This window comes from Cajanus cajan, chromosome 3 (genome assembly GCF_000230855.2).
Source record: "Cajanus cajan strain Asha chromosome 3, NIPB_CcT2T_4, whole genome shotgun sequence".
Lineage (NCBI taxonomy): Eukaryota > Viridiplantae > Streptophyta > Magnoliopsida > Fabales > Fabaceae > Cajanus > Cajanus cajan.
Window position 1 is genome coordinate 64,358,430 of NC_138519.1, and position 20,503 is coordinate 64,378,932.

At 41.0% G+C, this 20,503-nt stretch overlaps 1 protein-coding gene across 1 annotated transcript; it reads right to left on the reverse strand.

The window, feature by feature from the left end:
- Positions 1–18,031: 18,031 nt before the first annotated feature.
- LOC109817504 (polygalacturonase) lies at positions 18,032–20,421 on the reverse strand. Its single transcript, XM_020382765.3, has 4 exons — positions 19,866–20,421; positions 18,962–19,251; positions 18,630–18,858; positions 18,032–18,536 (listed from the first exon to the last, which is right to left on the reverse strand). Exons 1-4 carry the CDS (start codon positions 20,319–20,321, stop codon positions 18,318–18,320), a joined length of 1,194 nt encoding a protein of 397 aa, XP_020238354.1. The 5' UTR covers positions 20,322–20,421; the 3' UTR covers positions 18,032–18,317.
- Between the last annotated feature and the right edge of the window lie 82 nt (positions 20,422–20,503).

Sequence of the window (20,503 nt, forward strand, 5' to 3'; positions counted from 1 at the left end):
AAAAAGCAAAAGAAAAAGCCAAAAGGAGTGAAAATTTTGCTTAAATTGCTCTCGGTTTTGATGAATTTTTGCTTACATTTTTAGTTGGTTCAGCCACCTATTTGTGTCTTGTTTTTGTTCATAATCTTAGCTTTTAATTTTGTAATCCATTCTAGTGCCTTTCCTAGGTTACTCTTGTGTGTACTAGCTTCCAAATTTGCCTTAATTTTTGCTTGTCAATTTGTGGAACTCTTTCTAGTCTTGTCTCATTTTCTTCTACCACTTGGTGTAGCCATTCTAAATTGTTCATTTTCAGTTTTAGCACTAATATTCAGTCTTGAAGGTGGTTGAGTGCTTCTTAAAAGGTGTAGGAGGCCAAGGCAAGGGATATCTACTTGAAGGCTTTGGTGGTTGCTTAGGGAGTTTGTTCTCTCTTGGTGGCAAGGCTCTTGGAAACACCTAGAAGTGACTAACCTCAAGGTTACTTCTAAAAAGAGGAGTGAAACACCTTGTGAGGCTGCAGTTGGTGGCTGAATTGGAGCAAGAAGGAGTGAAGCTAATTGTGAAAATTTTTGTGAAAATTTAGAACTAAATTTAGTGACGGAAATTTTGGTTGCTAAAACTAGTTTTTCCTTACAAAATCCGTCTCTAAATTTGTTCTAAATTAGTGGCTATTTGTTTTCCTTGAAATTAAGTGCAGCCACTAATTTCATTTGAGATTAAATTTACATTTCATTTGGAGTGTGAATTTACATTTCATTTGAAACAAATTTGAATTTCATTTTGACTTGTAATTTTTTGCTTTCTAAATTTTTGTACAAGGCCTTTATTAAGGAGTGTCTTGGAGTGCCTTTGGTGTATCTCCATCTCTTCTTAAGAACTCTTATAGTAATTCACGTGCAGTACTTGTGAGAGTGGTCCTTGAAGGTCTTTGGTGCCTTTCAAGCTCTCACTTAGGTTTAATTGCTTTCAACGTCTAGTTTAAGTTTTCAAGCAATTTATGTTTTAAGCAATTTATGTTTTAAGCAATTTATGTTTTCAGTCATTTAAGTTTTCAAGCAATTTAAGTTTTCTTGCTCTTTATGTTTTCAAGCATCTTATAAATTGTACACATAGGCACTTGCTTGTTATTTTTCCTTTAAGAAAAGTTCTTTGTGAAAATTGTTTTGTGCAAGACAAAAGTACAAGGGGGTTTAGAGATTTTTACTTGAAGAGGCTTGGTTATTAAGTGGCTCTTTAGTAGCTCACCTCCCTCCAAAGTTCAATTTGTACTCTTAGACCTCTAAGTGCCAAGTCTAAAGCACTCCAAAACCTTATTTTCATAAAAACTATTTTTGTGTGGAAAATATCTCTTGAATTAAAATGTCTCAAAATTCCTCCAATAGTGAAAGTGATGGCTCTCCAAAAAGTTTTTCTTATATCACTAAAGAGCTCAAATCACTTAAACTATGGAAAAAGCAAGAATCCATTGAAAGAGAGAAGGAAAGAATTGAAAGAGAAGGACATCTTGCTTATCTTGAGGAAGAGTTGAGAATTTTAAAGCAAGAGGAAGAAAAATTGAAAGAAGATATGAGAAAACATAGGAAAAAGAGTAGGAGTTCACATTCACAATACACATCTCCTAATGAAAGCCTTAATGTAGGTAACCATTATCAACCTCCCCCAAGAAGAACTATTAAAACTAGGGAATCCAAGGTGGATCTCCCTCAATTTTTTGGGAAGGATGATGTGGAGGCCTACCTTGATTGGGAGATGAAGGTAGAACAACTCTTTGCTTGCCATAGGGTAAGTGAAGAAAGAAAAGTCCCTCTTGCAACCCTTAGCTTTCAAGGGCATGCAATGTATTGGTGGACCTCTTTGGAAAGAGAAAGACGTCTCCACAATGATCCACCTATCCAATATTGGAATGATCTTAGGAGTGCATTGAGGAGGAGACACATTCCCTCTTACTATGGTAGGGAGCTTATGAATAAGTTCCAAAGGCTTCAACAAAGAGATATGTCTGTAGAACTCTATAGACAACAAATGGAGCTTTTAATGATGAGGGCATGCATAAGAGAAGAGGAAGCCACTACAGTAGCCAGATTCTTAAGTGGTCTTAATTTAGAGATTAGAGACCAAGTGGAGCTACTACCCTACAGGGACCTAAATGACTTGGTCCAACTTTGTGTAAGGGTAGAACAACAAATGTTGAGAAAATCTTCTAAAAGAGAAAGCTCCCACTCTAGATCTCTTAGGAAAGACTACTTGGAGGAAGAAAAACCTTTTGAAAAGAAAATTATTTCAGAACCCTCCAAAGAATTGGCTAAAAGGAAAGAGAAAAATAAAGATAAGGATAGAGATCTCATCACTCCACACACTAGCACAAAGACTAGTGATATTAAATGTTTCAAGTGTCTAGGGAGAGGTCACATTGCTTCTCAATGTCCTACAAAGAAAGTTATGATCTTAAGGGGGCATGACACTTATAGTAGTCAAGAAGAGACTACTACCTCCTCTTCTAGTGAGAGTGAGGTTGAAACAAAGCTTCAGAGGTCCAAAGTGGAGCCAATTTATCCTTATGAAGGAGAGCTCCTAATGCTTAGGAGAATCCTTCATAATCAACCTAGTGGTACCCTATCACAACGAGAGAACATCTTTCATACAAGATGTAATGTTTTAAATAATGCTTGTTCTCTCATTGTTGATAGTGGTTCATGGTGCAACTGTTGTAGCACTAGGTTGGTTAAAAAGTTGAATCTAATTACTATGCCACATCCTCAACCTTATCATTTGCAATGGCTTAATAAGGATGGTGACATAGTAGTTAACCAACAAGTGAAGGTCAAGTTTTCCATTGGGAAGTATGAGGACCAAGTTTTATGTGATATAGTACCAATGGAAGCTTGTCATATTTTGTTAGGAAGACCATGGCAATTTGAAAAGAAAACAGTACATGATGGTCTTACTAATGAAATTACCTTCACTCATAAGGAAAAGAAATTTGTGTTTTATCCTCTCTCACCTCAACAAGTGGCTGAGGATCAAACACAAATGAAAATAAAAAGAAAAAGTGAGAAAGTAGGGAAGAGTAAAGAGGAAGAAATATCCTCTAAGGGAGTTATGTCTAAAGAGAATTACTTTGTCAATAAAGAACCTATGAAAACTATTCTCTTTATTCATAAAGACCTTAACTCTTACCCTCACGTTGCCACTAGTCTTGAAGAAGAGATTCACAAATCCATTATTTTTAAAGAAAAAGAATCTCAACTTCAAGATTTTGTGAAGGAGAAGTGGACTTCTTTTAGTTCTACTTCTCATGCTACTTCCTTGGTGGTGCCCAAGGTAGATAGTCTTCCTACCTTAGTTGTGTCAATAATGCACCAAATTTATGGAATATATTATTTTTTGGATATAACATCTAAACCTTCAAGGTTCCTTGTGACAAATTCTTTTCATAACTATCCAACAAATAATATAATCCAAAATTGTTTAGGGAATTTCTTAGTAGTATTTTCCTTATTTTTTAGGAAAAGCCTAGCTTACCACATAGGGTACTTTAGGCAAGATATTTTAGTTTTTAGGATTAAGTCTTTAGTGTGCTATAGTTTTAGCTTTAGCACATTTTTAGGATTTAGAAATATACCTAGTCTATGTTTAGGAGAAGATCCTATTCATTATATTAGTAGGTCTAATATCATAGATTTCTTTAGGTTTCATGAAAGGATTCCTTCTAGGATATTCCTTTCACATTTATTTGTTGAAAATATCACTTCTGATGAATTTCATTATATATTTGTAGGTATGGCCAATAATCATGAGGACCCTCGAGATTTGAGGTCAAATCCTTTTCAAGAGGGAGGGGATGATAGACTATGGCCAAGGCCAAGGAATCCAAGAGGTGATATCATAAAAGAACCAAGAGGAATGGGATGATCTTCAAGACCTTTTCATATGTTTTGTACATAGTTTCTTTTGTATAGGTTATTTTTGCCTTTGTATTTGTAAGGCACTGTATTTCCCTTTTTAGTAGCTATTGTATATTGATTCTAGGGTAGGTTACTTGGACACTTTGATTCCATTTAACCTAACCTAGAAATACATTCTTTTCTTAGTTTTCTAGTAGGAGTGGCATTAGCAAATTAGAGAGTGTCCTTAGTAAGCTAGAGAGTGCTCCTAGCAATTTAGCCAAAGGTGGTCCTAGGCTAAATTTTTCATATTGGACTCATTTTACTCCTAATTTTTCATAGATTTGATTTAGCTAGGTTCCATTCCCATTAAATGAACCTAACTAAACCAAATTAACCATTTTCAAATCAAAAGGAATAAATTAATTCCAAGAAGCCACCCACCTTAGAAGTGTGTTCACACTTGTGTTCACACTTGGACGAAATTCATGGAGTTTCTTAAGCTTGGAAGCTTGAAGCACAAGCTTCTCCTTGGCTAGCTTACCAAGCAAGTCAAGTGAGAAGCTTGCTCTCCAAGCCTCTTGACCTTGGACGGTTTATCTAGACTCAACCATGGTTCCTAGTGAACCATGGTCAAGACTAGCTTGCTCTCTAAGTTTCCTACTCCTATAAACTTGTAATTCTTTGATTGTAAAACACTTTTGAACAATTTGAGAAATGAAATCTGAATTTTCTCTCTAAATTAAGAGTCACAAAAACCGAAGAGAACTTTCTCTCCTAAGTTCTCTCCAAAGGTGCTTCAACCTTACCTTGGTTCCTTAAGCTTCTACCTCAAGCTAAGGAGTAACCGAGCCACTTCAAGGCTTCTTCTCCATTGAAGAACACTTCAAGGAGCTTCAAAGAGTCATTGGAGTCTTAACCTCAATAGCATTCACGGTCTTAAGCATGGAGCAAGTGAAGGAATCATCAATCTCCTCACCTAGTTCCATCAGATTCTCCTTAACCGTCCTTATTTTAAACGTATTATTTTAAACACTTAAAAGCTAAATTGGCTCGTAATCGGTCTGGCCCATTCCGAGAGGTCCAATCGGGCGTTGGCCGAGTGGGGTATCGGTCCTCAAGGAAACGGTTGGGGCGCCACCTATCGGTCGTAGGCCGAGGGAACTCTGGAGAAGGGAGGGGTGTCGGATCAAAATCGATAACGCCATACTTCGTGTTGGTCCAGCTACGGACCCGCCGAGGTGGCGACTGAACTATCGTAACGGAAGATATCCTATCGGGATTTCACCGTGACGGTACACTTGCCTTCCAGCCCTGAGCCGTTAAGGCGAAAGGGCTTAAGAGGGTTGAAATCCGACTCTGGTGGCAACATGTGGCTATAAACCGATCGGTCCTTAGGGAATCGGCCGAAGCGGTGATCAAGCTACCGTAACGGAAGATATCCTATCAGGATTTCACCGTGACGGTACACTTGCCTTCCAGCCCTGAGCCGTTAAGGCGAAAGGGCTTAAGAGGGTTGAAATGTGACGTTTGGGTGTCAAATGTGTGACGCTTCCCAAGAGTTGTCTCTTCGCCTTACCCTTGAAGAGACATGCATTTATTAGGGCGCCGTTGCTCAAAGGAAAACATTATTAAAATGCCACGTGTTGCTAGGGGCGCGTATCGTGAGCGTTGGGATCCCAAGGGTCAGGGGTCGTGGCGTTCCACGCGCGTTCTTTTCCACGCGCAACCCATCTTCTCTATAAGTACCCCTCATTGGCTAGTCATTTCACTCTTTTGCTTCTTCTTTCTTTCCTTGTTTCTTCTCCGGCCCGCACTTTTTCTTTTTCTCCGCCTCTTCACGGTGCTTTGCGGTGGTTCTGAGCCATTTTATAAAAATAAGAAAGTGTTTTGTTTTGAGATCTTGTTAGGTACGCCATACGCCCAAATATTTATTGTGCTTGGTAGTTGCTCTCTGTCTATCGTTGTAGTTTTCTTGTCTATATAGGGTTTAAATCCATGGAGTTCGTAAATTACAAGGAGGTTTATGACTGGGTTAAGGATGATGTTTTAAAGTGTGAGTCTTGCATCAATTCTTGGGTGTCAATGGAAAATTTTAATAGTGAGCATGTAGTGAGTAGGGTTTCTGATAATGTCTTAGTTTGTGAACCCTGTGTGGGTAAAGAACCCGTGTGCATAAGTTTGACCTCAGAACGCTTTACTTTTTGTTATGTTACCTTGGTGGCTAAACTTAGGGTTAGATGGCCTCTTACTGAGTGCGAGAAGGGAGTGCTAAGGATCTTAAATGTAGCCCCAACCCAACTTCACCCAAACAGTTGGGCTTTTATCCGGGGGTTTGAAATTTTGTGTTCTGGTCTCGGCCTTACCCCAACTCCAAATAAATTCTTTTATTTCTTCGAAGCCCGTATTAATAAACGTAGTAGCTGGGTGTCTGTGGGTAGCGTGTCGGGTCGGGGATTATTGTCTTTGTTTTAGTCGTCCTATAAGGACTTTAAGAGATCCTTTTTTCGCATTCGGTGTCTACCGGGGCATGAGAGTTTACTTGAGGGGTACCCTCTCTTCTGGAACAAGCAACCGACCTCCTTTGGTGGGCTAGATCCCGAGTCACTCCCGGAGGATGACCGAGAGGAGATTAAAAAACTTGAAGACTTGAAAACACTTTTCAACACCGCGAAACTCCTAGATCTAGAAAATAGGCCCCAAGAGTTGAGAATATATATAGGTATTTTGCGTTTGTTTTTGAATGTTGAACTGTTTTTCTCATCTTTGTCTTAAATCTTTTTATCGTTAAATTCTGGTTGCTTTTTTTGCAGAGAGAATGGCGAGCTTGGGTACTCGTGAAATGATGAAGCTCTGGAGGCAGCAAAAAGCTTCTCAAACCGCTGGTGTTGGTGAGTCGGCCACCGAGAGGGTTGTTGTGGTCGAGAATCCTATGGCCTTGGTGAAAAATGCGGGCGAATCTTCGCTCAAGCGTCGCCGCGAGGCCGACCGGCCCATATCGATAGTCAATTTGGATACTATCGTAGCTTCCGAAGGAGATAAGGGTGACACAGAGGTCCAATCGGCCGAGAGGACTCTCAGCGTATGCCTTGGGGAAAACTGGGATCCGGTGAGTCACGGTCCCGATCGTGGAGAGATGGCTTCTTTTTGGGACGAAAAATTCAATCATAGTGCCCATATTCGTGGAACTGACTTGCTGGAAGGGGACCGTACGGACTTGGAGAAGATGAGTGCCTTCTCTATCGCTAAGGGAATCGAGTCGCTGACCAATCGCCTATCGGTGCTATCACTTGTCAACGAAGACAAAATTCGTGAACTGGTGAGGGAAACTAAGCTGCAAGGGAAACGGATTCTGTCCCTTGAGGAGAGTCTCAATAAAAGCAAGGCTGACTCTAAATGGATATCTTCTGAACGTGATAAGTTGCTGGAAGGTCGTCGTGCCTTTGAGGCAGAAAGAGAGGCTTGGTTGGCGGAGAAAGCGGCGATGGAGAAGGAGCTGGTCGAGACTTGTCTGGCCCGAGATAAGACTTCCGATGTTGCTAAAGTCTTCGAGAATGACTTGTCTCTGATGAAGGTTGAAGTTGAAAAACTTCAGGGCGATCTTGAAGCGGCCAAAATGGATTCTCTCACCAAGTTCGTCCAGGGTTTTGATGCGGCGACTACACAAATAAAGTTTCTCCATGTCGATCTTGATATTGGGAAGATGGGGTATTTCAAGGAAATTGTTAATGGGGAACTCGTCGACCCTCCTGAGGACGATTGACGCTGTCCTTCAAAATTTGTACTCATCTTTATATTTTCACTTTGTGTTGCGTTTCAATCTTAGGTTGTTGTTGTTGTTTTTATGATGCACACTCTTTTTGTTCAATGTCATGTTTCACTAAATTTTAAAAATTCACTCCCCAAAGTGAGCTTATTTCCGCTCAAATGCCAATGTCAAAAGATGATGAAATTTTTCTAAGTTAAACCAAGATGACTATACGGTCATTCAAATGCCGATTTCGAAGAATGATAAAAATTTTCTAAGTCAAACCAAGATGAATATATGGTCGTTCAAATGCCAATTTCGAAGAATGATAAAAATTTTCTAAGTTAAACCAAGATGAATATATGGTCGTTCAAATGCCAATTTCGAAGAATGATAAAAATTTTCTAAGTTAAACCAAGATGGATATACAGTCATTCAAATGCCGATTTCGAAGAATGATAAAAACTTTCTAAGTTAAGCCAAGATGAATATATGGTCGTTCAAATGCCAATTTCGAAGAATGATAAAAATTTTCTAAGTTAAATCAAGAAGAATATATGGTCGTTCAAATGCAAATTTTGAAGAATGATAAAATTTTTCTAAGTTAAACCAAGATGGATATACAGTCATTCAAATGCCAATTTCGAAGAATGATAAAAACTTTCTAAGTTAAACCAAGATGAATTTACATTCATTCAAATGCCGATTTCGAAGAATGATAAAAACTTTCAAAGTTAAGCCAAGATGAATATGTGGTTGTTCAAATGCCAATTTCGAAGAATGATAAAATTTTTCTAAGTTAAACAGATATGAATATACGTGAGGCTAAACGGCCACATTCCTATTGCTATATAATAGAATTTTTCCCACCTTAAAAATGAGGGTTCATGAGCTCAAATCGGGTAAATTCCGATTTATATATTACCATAGAATTTTTTCTAATTTTGATATGAAAGTTCGTGAAATCAATCGACCCAGAATCCTAGACGGTAAAAGTCCGATGAAAAACTTCGAGTTGATATGATGGGAAATTCACCTGGTTAGAGAGTCGTCGCTCGTCCTGGGAATCGGTAATATATCAAATTCAGAATCCGGAAAATTTTCTGTTGAAATAAGCATCCTCCAAGCTACTCGGTTGAAAAGCGAGTCAAAGATTGAATAAATTTTCAAAGTTAACTGAGGATTTTTCCACGCTTAGTCGTCCAAATGCCGATCCACATGATAGAAATCTCTTCAAAGTTGAATTCTTGCGACTCCAATCGTCTAAACTTTGATTAATATGACACAGAAAATTTTCTAAGCGAGATATATACTTCGAGTTAAAAACTTCGTATTAGGAGCTTTCTTCAAAAAACGGAGCCTGACCAAATAATCAGTCATAAGCCGACTCGGTATGGACGTGCAAAGTTTCCTAAGTTAAGATGGAAATCTTCCATGTGCTCGTCCAAATACCGACGAAGAAATGAGAAGAAAAATATTTTCATTTAGGATATGACCTTATACTCGCTCAGTCAGACTTTTGCCGACAATCACGAGTTTTCGTCTTCGAGTTATTTATACTCGCCCAGTCGAACTTTTGCCGACAATCACGAGTTTTCGTCTTCGAGTTATTTATACTCGCCCAGTCGGACTTTTGTCGACAATCACGAGTTTTCGTCTTCGAGTTATTTATACTCGCCCAGTCGGACTTTTGCCGACAATCACGAGTTTTCGTCTTCGAGTTATTTATACTCGCCCAGTCAGACTTTTGCCGACAATCACGAGTTTTGTGCCTTTAAAATAACACATGTTAGGAGCCATGAAAAGAAACAGTGAGATGATATTATTTCTTATAATTGAAAAGGTGGTGCCTCGTTAAAAACCTTCTCAGCAAAAACCCCTCAAATTTTTACGGGGACAAAATACTGAGTTAGGAAAAGAGTGCACCTACTAAATACAAGTGAATAAAGAGATTAGCTATAGTAGAAACGCAAATTCGCCGCGTTCCATGTCCTCGGTATCATCCCACCATCCAAGGTCCTCAGTTGGTAAGCTCCCTTACCGACCACGTCGTCAATTTTGTAAGGACCGACCCACTTAGGCGATAGCTTGTTCCTCATTTGTGTCGCCTGAGCGCGCTTCAAAACGAGATCTCCCACCACGAAGTCTCTCGGAATGACCTTCGTGTTGTACTTAAAAGCCGCTCTTCTGTGGGCTGCTACTTGATTTATCGTTGCTTTTTCTCTCGTTTCGGCGATCAAGTCCAAGTCAACTCGCCTTCCCTGGTCGGATTCTTCTTCCGAAAAAGCCGTAGTACGTACTGAAGGTTCCACGATTTCAATCGGGATCATGGCGTCTGTCCCGTGCACTAAGTTGAATGGAGTATCTCGAGTCGATGAATGCACTGTTGTGTGATATGACCATAGTACCCAGGGAAGCTCCTCCACCCATGAAGCGCCTGAGTCATGGACACGCTTCTTTAGCCCTGCGAGAATTATCTTGTTGGCCGACTCCGCCTGGCCATTGGACTGGGGATGCTCAACAGAGGTAAATGTCATTCGGATTCCGATCCCTCGACAGAACTCGCGGACTTTCGAGCTTGCGAATTGTGTCCCATTATCCGATACCAGCACCTGAGGAACACCGTATCTACATACTACATTCTTCCATAAGAATGTTTTTACCTTTTCCGCTGAGATGGTCGCCACAGGCTCCGCCTCAATCCACTTGCTGAAGTAGTCCACCGCCACTATCAAGAATTTCAACTGCCTCACGGCTATCGGAAACGGACCGAGGATGTCAATGCCCCACTTGTTGAATGGCCACGGAGACAGAATTGAGTGGAGTCATTCGGCTGGGGAGTGGTGCAAAGTTGCATGCCTTTGGCACCCATCACATTTCTGAACCCAATTGACGCAATCATTCCTCAGACTCGGCCAAAAGTAGCCTGCCCTCGCCACTTTGTATACCAATGCTCGTCTCCGATGTGACTCCCGCACATTCCACCATGTATCTCGTCCATCACTCTTTGCGCTTGCGGCATGGTCAAACACCTTAGAAGGGGGGAGCTGAAACCTCTTCGATACAACCTTTCATTGATGATCACGAATCTGGCAGACTCCCTCTGTATCAACGAGGCCTCCTTCTTGTCCTCTGGCAATTCCCCCCGAGCCAGGTACGCAATGTACGGCCCCATCCATGAGTCGAGTTCCTCTTGGACGAAAATTATACTCCCCTGTGTCTCATTAATACTCGGCTGCGTTAAGGTCTCTTGGATGACCGACCGAGTGGCTCCCGGCTTCTTTGTGCTGGCAAGTTTGGAGAGTAGATCGGCCCTCGAGTTTTGGTCCCTCGATACGTGGTTAAGAATGAAATCTCGAAAGTTTTCTGATAAGAGCTTAACTTTTCCAAGTATTTGGCCAATTGAGGGTCCTTCGCCTGAAAAGTGCCAGCTACCTGCCCCGTCATCAGTTGAGAGTCGCTTCGCGCTGACAAACTCGTCGCCCCCATTTCCTTTGCCAATGCCATGCCGGCCAATAACGCCTCGTACTCAGCCTGGTTATTGCTTGCTCGGAATTCGAAGCGTAGTGATTGTTCCAACAAGATCCCTCCCGGTCCTTCCAGAACGATGACTGCTCCACTTCCTCCAAGGTTCGATGCTCCGTCCACTGACAAGATCCACTGCGTCTCTCTGACCTCACCCTCATCGGCGGGCGCGGTCAACTCCATCACGAAGTCGGCTAATACCTGGGCTTTGATTGCCCCTCTCGGCTCATACTTGATGGAGTGCTCCGACAGCTCTATAGACCACTTCATCATTCTTCCTGCCAGGTCGGGCTTCTGTAGTACCTGCCTGATCGGATAATCAGTTTGGACTATCACTTCATAACTCTGGAAATAGTGTCTCAACTTCCACGCCGTAACCAGTATCGCGAGAGCCAATTTCTCGATCTTCTGATACCTCGTTTCCGCGCCTTGCAGGACTCGGCTTACGAAGTATATCAGAACTTGGGTGCTTTCCTGCTCTTGGACCAACACTGCGCTGACTGCTCGGTTGGATGCCGATATGTAAACCAATAAGGGAAGATTCGGCCACGGTTTTGTTAGGATCGGCGGCGAGGCTAACGATTTCTTGAGTTCTGTGAAGGCTTCCTCGCACTCGTTTGTCCAGGCGAATCGATCGTTCTTCTTTAGGCATTGGAAGAGCGGCAATTCCTTGTCGGCCGACTTGGACAGAAAACGGGATAATGAAGCCATCCTTCCCGTGAGTTGTTGCACCTCCTTCACCGTGGAAGGACTCCTCATGTTGATTATCGCCGAGCACTTCTCAGGATTCGCCTCGATGCCGCGATGAGTTAACAGGAAACCAAGGAATTTTCCCGCTTGAACTCCAAAAGAACATTTCTCGGGGTTCAGCTTGAGCTGGTATTTTCCTATAGTTTCAAACAGTTCCTTCAAATCGTCTAAATGTCGATCCAGACTCATCGATTTTACCACCATGTCGTCGACATAGGCTTCCACATTTCAGCCCAGCTGGTCCATCAACACCTTGTCCATCAAACGCTGATACGTTGCACCTGCATTTTTCAAACCAAAAGGCATTACCTTGTAGCAGTAGTTGGCCTGGTCGGCAATGAATGCGGTTTTGTCCTTGTCAGCTGGGTGCATTCGGATCTGATTGTAACCAGAATACGCGTCCATGAAGCTTAGCAACTCATACCCCGACGCGCCATCGACGAGGCAGTCTATATTCGGTAGGGGGTATGAATCCTTCGGGCACGCCTTATTTAGATCAGTGAAATCTGTGCATATTCTCCATTTTTCGCTGCTTTTTCGTACCATCACAACATTTGCAAGCCAGGCCGGGTATTGTATTTCTCGTACGAATCCTGCCATTAGTAACTTGTCAGTCTCTTCAGTAATGGCTTTGCGCTTGTCCTCGCCAAACTTCCTCCTCTTTTGAATGACGGGCTTTGCACGTGGATCGATGGCTAGTTTGTGGCACATGAAATCGGGGTCCACTCCTGGCATATCTTTGACGTGCCACGCGAACGCTGAAATGTTCGCTTTCAATACTTCAATCAATTTCTCGGCGTCCTCCTGGCTGAGGGACGTACCGACCTTCACTTTCTTTCCTTTCGCCAACGTCACCTCCTTAATGTCCTCCGCAGGAGCTGGTCGGCGATCAAAATGGCTCACCCTAGGGTCTAAATCGATGGAGTGGACCTCCTGCTCCACCTGCGCCGTATATAGTCGTCTTCGCGCCTTCAAACTGTCACCATAGCATTTCCGAGCAACCTCCTGGTCCACTCGGAGAGTTCCCACAGTACCGTTTGGTAACGGATACTTCACCTTCAGATGGGAAGTGGACACCACCGCTCCTAGCTTGTTCAGGGTCGGCCTGCCGATCAGTATACTATAGGATGACTGCGCGTTGACTACCAAATACCGAACAACCACCGTCTTCATCTGAGCACCCTGGCCGAAAGTCGTTTCCAGGTCGACATATCCCCTTGCGATGATCTGGTCTCCTGCAAAACCCACTAGAGTTCCTGCATAAGGAATTAGTCGATCGTTAGGTATCTTCATGCCCTCAAAAGTTTCCCAGAATAAAATGTCAGCGGAACTTCCTTGGTCGATCAGTACACGCTTCACATTGTACCCCATGACGATTGCTGATATGACAACGGGGTCGTCCCCATGGGGGGCTACTCCTTCGTAGTCTGAGTCCGAGAATGAAATCTCAGGTTGAGTAGGTCGCCTGAATTCCGATACTGTAAGTACCGACCGAGTGTATCTTTTTCGGGCAGCAGAGGTAGCCCCCCCGCCCGCGAAGTCCCCTGCGACGGTGTTGAAATCCCCATGAATGGGTTGTTGATGGGCTTCCGACACCTTTGCTGGCGCGTCTTTGGGAGGAGTTCTCTCTCTATGCCTATCCCTCCTGGTGTCATCTCGCGTGTGCCTGGGTCGCCTATCTGACGAGCTTCCCTCCTGCTTTCTCGCCACAAACTCCTTCAGTCGTCCCTCCTTGATCAAGCGCTCGATCTGTCTTCCCAAAATGAAACAATTTTCAGTTGAGTGCCCGTGAGTCCTATGGAACTCACACTAATCGGTTTTGAAAGGGCCCAACTGACGCTCTGTCGTCGCCGGGAACTCAAACAACGATGCGCTGTTGACATCGTGGAGTATCTGTCGCCTGGGCACCGTGAGTGGAGTAAACTTCTCTTCTTCATTGCTGCGCGTCCACTCGCCCCTTGACCGACCACCGTGATCGGCCTGCCTGTAGTTGCCCTCCTTCACGTTGTATCGGTCACGTCGTTTACTCCAGTCTGATCGCGGTCGAAGATATTTGTTTCCCTCCTTATTGCTACCCCCTGTTTCTCGGTTCTCAGCTGCCCTCTTGATATTCTGGTTCTCTTCCGTCTTGATGTGGCTCAAGACGAAATCCCTCACCTCCGACATCGTTTGACAATTCGCCCTTTCGAGCGCAATGTCGAAGGCTCCGGACCTCAAACCTTTCTGGAAAGCGATGACCGCCATCCTCTCATCCAGCGATGCTATCCTCAAGGCGACCTCGTTAAATCGTTGTAGGAAATCTTTCAGAGACTCCTCGCGTTGTTGCTTGAGGTCGAACAAATCCGACGTGATCGGCGGCTTCTTTTTGTTAGCAGCGAATTGTGCCATAAACATCCGACTGAAAACATCGAAGTCGGTGATGGATTGGTCAGGGAGGCCACTGAACCAATCCAGCGCCGCCTTCTTGAGTGTTCCCATGAATAGCTTGCAGCGGACCTCCATACTTCCCCCGCAAATCAACATCTGAGCTCGGAAATCCGTTAGGTGTTGACTGGATCCTGCGTTCCGTCGAAGGGTTCGATCTGCGGTATTCGATGATCCCTAGGGATGACCTCGGCCTCTATGGCTTCCGAGAAAGGCCGAAAATCCCTCGGGACTTCCAGCATGACATCCTCCTCCATCGTTCTGGTGTTGGCCTCTATTCTGGCCTGTAACTCATCCGCTCGCCTCCTGATCTCCTCGTTCTCGCGCTGAATGGCCTCCTCTCTCTCCCTGGAGCGTGCATTATCCTCCCGCAGGCCATTGATCGTGGCCATCATCTCCTCCATGGTAGGGGGTTGAGAGTTGTTGTTGTTGCCGCCTCTCGCCATGGTAAAGTGTAGGTCTTTCTGTATGACTTGGGGCGTAGGAAAAGTTTCACCGTAGCCCCACGGTGGGCGCCAAAATGTTCCGGCCAAAGGGTGGACTAGGGTTTTTTCCTAGATCGTGCCTTAGAGCCAGAGCATTCAAGAGTGTAATCTGCCTTCTCCCCTCTAGGGTTTTTGGCTTTATAGTTTCTTGTTTACGGGCCTCATGGGCCCCGAAATTGTCGGGATTCTCCTTAACCGTCCTTATTTTAAACGTATTATTTTAAACACTTAAAAGCTAAATTGGCTCGTAATCGGCCTGGCCCATCCCGAGAGGTCCAATCGGGCGTTGGCCGAGTGGGGTATCAGTCCTCAAGGAAACGGTTGGGACGCCACCTATCGGTCGTAGGCCGAGGGAACTCTGGAGAAGGGAGGGGTGTCGGATCAAAACCGATAACGCCATACTTCGTGTTGGTCCAGCTACGGACCCGCCGAGGTGGCGACTGAACTATCGTAACGGAAGATATCCTATCGGGATTTCGCCGTGACGGTACAGATACCAATTTAGAATAGTGAATTAGGAGTCAACCCTATAAAATGAACCTGTAAGGTGATAGTTATTACTCACTTATATACTATTTAATTATCTTATCTCTAATCGATATGGGATTCAAGTTTTTGTTAATAAATAATTGTTGTTAATAGTAAACTTTAGTATAATATAAATACATTTTTAGTGCTCTCTAATTATTTTATAACACTATTGAATTTGGTAATAATGGGTGATTTGATACCAATTTAGAATAGTGAATTAGGAGTCAACCTTAAACCTGTAAGGTGATAGTTATTACTCATTTATATACTATTTAATTATTTTATCTCTAATCGATATGGGACTCAAGTTTTTTCTAATAAATAATTATCGTTAATAGTAAATTTTAGTGTAATATAAATATATTTTTAGTGGCTATTATATATTAGCAATTAATATTTTTATATATGGCGATAATAAATTATTACTATTAAATAATTGTCGTTAATAACAAATTTTGTTATAGTGATTGGAACATTAAATATATAATTGTACTAGGTATTTAGAGAAAATGTTTTGTTATTTATAGTAGTTTTATCTATTCAAACAAGATTACTTTCATTAAATAATTTGTATTTTGTAAAAATAAAATAGAAAATAAAGTGGCATGCATGATGCATCCTCACTGGATTATCCAAGATGAGGGTCCCCATGAAGCTTATATTGCTTTACTTACCTTCATAGAACAAAACAAAGCATGGCCAACAAGATTATCATGTTTTTTGTCACTAAAGGAGAAACAGTGAAGACATGGCTTTACATATCCTCAAACAATTATAAGCCACGCATTCGGTTTTATTCATCATCTCTCAACCTGGTCCCCCAAGGATTCCATGTGATATATTGGTTCGTAGTGGATTTTGAGTTCATTATGTTATGCAGAAATAATGGAGCTCATTCTCATACACAACACTACCAAGTGTGAGTCGGCAGAAGCTGCTTCTTTTTTCTCCATTTTCCCATTTCAGTTTTATAACTCTTCTTTCTCACCACTTTACTCAACCACATTAAAAGTAGTCCTAATTTTTTTACTACTTGTTTTCTCTTTGCTCTTTCTTTGACTTATAACTGACCCTGACAAGTTAAGAAAATATTATGCTATTGTTATGATTTTTTTTTAATTTATCTTATTTTGTTTGCTGTTTTCAGGTATTTAAAAAAGAAATAATGAAAGCATAAAAATAGAGTAGTTTGTATTAAGCAATTGACGGGTGGTTAGTTCCAGTGATACATTTTTTATTCTACTTAATTAAAAGTAATTAATGTCTTCAAATTTATTGAAAGAATTAATTTCATCATGTTATATAAATGTTCTGAAATCAAATATATAAAAGGTTTAATTATTTTGAGCCTAATGTTTTTCACCTCCTAAATTTAAAATCAATCATTTTCGTCTCTTAATTTAGGATTAGCTCAATGCTCATTTTTATACTCATTAGGGGACTAAAATGAAAAAAATAAAAATTAACTTTAAAGAAAAAAGTAGACTATTTCCAAATTTGAGAATTAAAATAATCACTTTTAAATTTAAAAGACTAAAAAAAATTAAACAAATTTATAAAAATAAAAAGATATTTAATTAAACTCAAGATTGTGAATTTTAAAAAAACAAACAATTAAAGCCCGTATGTACAATTAATCCTTTCCCCTCATTCAGTTGCTGTATTCATGATCATGCAGCTAATTATTATAATCATAATGACATATGAGAAGAGAAAAAGTCATTTCAAAACGTAATTTTAAAATAATTACTCTTCATTCTCACTTTTGTTTTCTTTCAATCTAACGGTCAAGATAAGTAACTTTTTCAAACCATTATATTGAAATAAAATATTTTAATTTGGAATAGCTGATGTAAATAAGCTAGAAACGAGCCACTAATGAACCTGAATCAGTCGCACCAACTCAAACCAGAAGCACCAATAAGCAATCAAAAGCTAAGTGCTAATCATTTTTACTCACTGCTTGGATATTTAACCGAGTCAACCTATAAAGATCACAAGTCCAATTATCGCTGATAAGTCATGTACAATTACAAAGGCTCCACGATGCTAGTTGTAAAATTGGGATTCAATGTTTCTGGATTAATTTTGCTAACAAAATTTTGGGCTTTAACCTAGAGTTATAATAAGAATTGTGGCATGATATTGGGCAACTAAAATGAGAGACCATCCCATAATATATATTTTTTTTATATTTTGAGATAAGTGTTCGAAACATAATTTTAACATTCTAAAATGAATATTTTGAAACACTTTTATTTGTTTTGGGGTGAATGTATTTTTAGCATTTTAGAATGATGTTCCGGAACATATTTAATATTTTGGATTGAGTGTTCTGAAACACACTTTTTAACATTCTGAATTGGGTATTTCAGAAAGTGATATCGAAGTAAGAATATTTTAAGAAATTTTCTAAAGTTACAACTTACAAGTAGTGTATGAGGTAAAATGACGAGTGGAGGAAGAAACCCTTAATACTTGTTGATAGCGGCCCAAGTATGGTTAGTGGCCCATGATTACTTAATAGCCCAAATGAAATGTCAAAGAGGATCACTTAACAGCCCAAATGGCTCCACCACTACTTAAAATTTCAATTAGATGATGTAAAGTGTACGGTCCTCATTGAAGCACCGTTATCCTTTTTCCTTATAAACTCATGAAACATAAATTTATAAACTCATGAAAAGGAAAACAAACAAAAGTAGTATAAAAATCACATATATTAACAATACTCAGTGACCTTTTTTTCTTTACTAGAAATATCAAACATATAGAAGAAATACAATATGTAGTAATGGAAAATCGGAGCTTATAAGGCCCGTATAGATGGTAAGCCCAATGGGCCGAAACTACAACATAGTGATACACTGTATACCTATCTTGTTCTATGAGTCTAGTCTAGGGCTCTAGGCACAATCACATTGATTTCGTATAATTTTTCTTAACAAAAAATAATGGTCCAATATATATATATATTATTTTTTGGGTCTAGAGGCAACTCTGGGGTTGAACTGAACCTAGCGTGGCTCCAACAGCATGGTTGCATGAAGATATAGCAGGTTGGTTCTTGTAAGTTAGCTTCACGTCCTCCATTCTTATCCTGCTGCATGGAAACTTGGAACTGCAATCAAATTTCACAGCCACTTGCGTCGCAGATGTTCCATGAATGTCTTGGTATGTCACATCACTCACTTTCACTCCAGAAGCCTGTTAAAGCAACAAAGCCCATGTGAGATCGTAGGCCCATTAAAGCCCATATGAATTATATGATATCTTAAATGTGCAATTAAGTTAACATACCTGACCGGGGCAGCCCTTGTTATCTGGGCAGTAATTTTGGTCAATGATAACGGGGTTTTGGACGTTGACCATTATTGCGTCTTGGAAAAGCACGTTCCTCACGAATCCGGTGCTGGGTCTCCCCCACGTCTTTATTCTAACACCGTTTTGAGTCCCCGTGAAGGTAACCGTTTTAACCGTCACATTTTGTACACCAGCTTCTTTCAAATCCTTTCCCAAGCTTCCAATGCTGCATGCACAATCCAACAAAAAAAAAAACATTATAATATGCTACGTGGGTATAGTAGTAACATATGAAACAAAAGAACGTTGTTAATTAATTTAATAAAAACCTTATTCCATGGCCTGGTCCACATGCAATGTTTTGGATCCACAAGTTATTGGTTCCGGGGCCGATGGAGATGCAATCATCGCCGGTTCGAATTTTGGAGTTGAGAATTGTGACGTGAGAAGACATTTGAACATGGATGCCGTCAGTGTTGGGGCTGTTTCCATCGGCCATGACCTTCACACCTTGCACCTTCACGTTCTGGCATCCATTCAACACTATGTGGAACAGTTGACTGTTCATTGAGGTCAACCCACTAATCGCAATGTTGTTTGAGTTGCTCATCGCCAGTGTCTGAAGAACACACACCACAATACAAAATCAAGACAAAATTAAACCACCGTCACTTCAAATTCTATAATAATGTCAATTTAATTAGCACCCCTTTTTTTGAGTTATAGAAATTAATAAGTTTCTAATGACTTGTGATTTAGTTGACAATGATTCAAATATAATAATATGAACCTTTGGGTTTCTAATTGCACTACAAGGTACGTCCTTTATATTATTATTATTCGGCATATATACATATCCTTTTGTGTATTATATTGAAGGTGAAAGGCACTTTCTTCTAAAGTGATATGATTCTTCAGCACATTATTAACAAGTCCAGGTCCACAGCAGCAATTTTTATATAAAACTAACCATAACCTACTATTGTTATTAGCATATTAATATGACTAACTCCTCCCTTGAAATTTGTTTCAACTTCCAGCAACCACATTGAGCATGCAGTTGCAAACCGTTCCATGAATCTCCCCACTAAACAAACTCTCACTAATTTATTCACTAGGTCCAACTCCACCTCCACATGAAATTCAAAACTAAAAAAAAAAAAAAAAAAAATGGGAGCAAGTGATTGTGTCAACCACACCGTGAAATATTTTATGTATGAAGGTGAAACGTACCGTGGCTCCAGTGGGACAGTTACTTTTGCCGGAGTTTTTGCAACTCCACAATGCGGTGCCTTGGCCATCAAGCACCCCACCATGAATCGAAACCCCATTGACATGCTCGAATTGCAACCAGTTACCCGTGTTTCCGGTGACCCTATAATCAGAAGGAGCCACCAAAGTTCCATCAATGTTTATGGTAATAGCCTTGTTGGCACATGTCCCCTTGAAGGTGACACTTTTAAGCAAGAACCTCCCTTGTGGCACGTAAATTGAGGCAGGGTTGGTCGAAGCACAAGCTTTGTACCATGCATTAAGAAACGCCTTGGTTGAGTCCGTTTTGCCGTCTGATTTGGCCCCAAAGTTTACCACATTGTACGTGGCTCCCATGGCCAAGGATGAACTCAACCAACAACATAAGATCACATGAAGAAAGAGACTAGGATTATGTTTTGGTGTTGGGTTTGCCATGTTTTGGAATTTGGTCAAGTGTTGAAGATTGTGATCGTGGGAGTGATGAGAGGTTGGAAGATGGAGTGGTGCAAGTGGTGAGGAAGTTGGAACGATTTGTGAGGGTATTTATAGCTAAAGATTTTGGGGCAATGCACTGTACGTGCAGGTTTTTAGTTTGTTCCATGTCTTTGTCAATTACT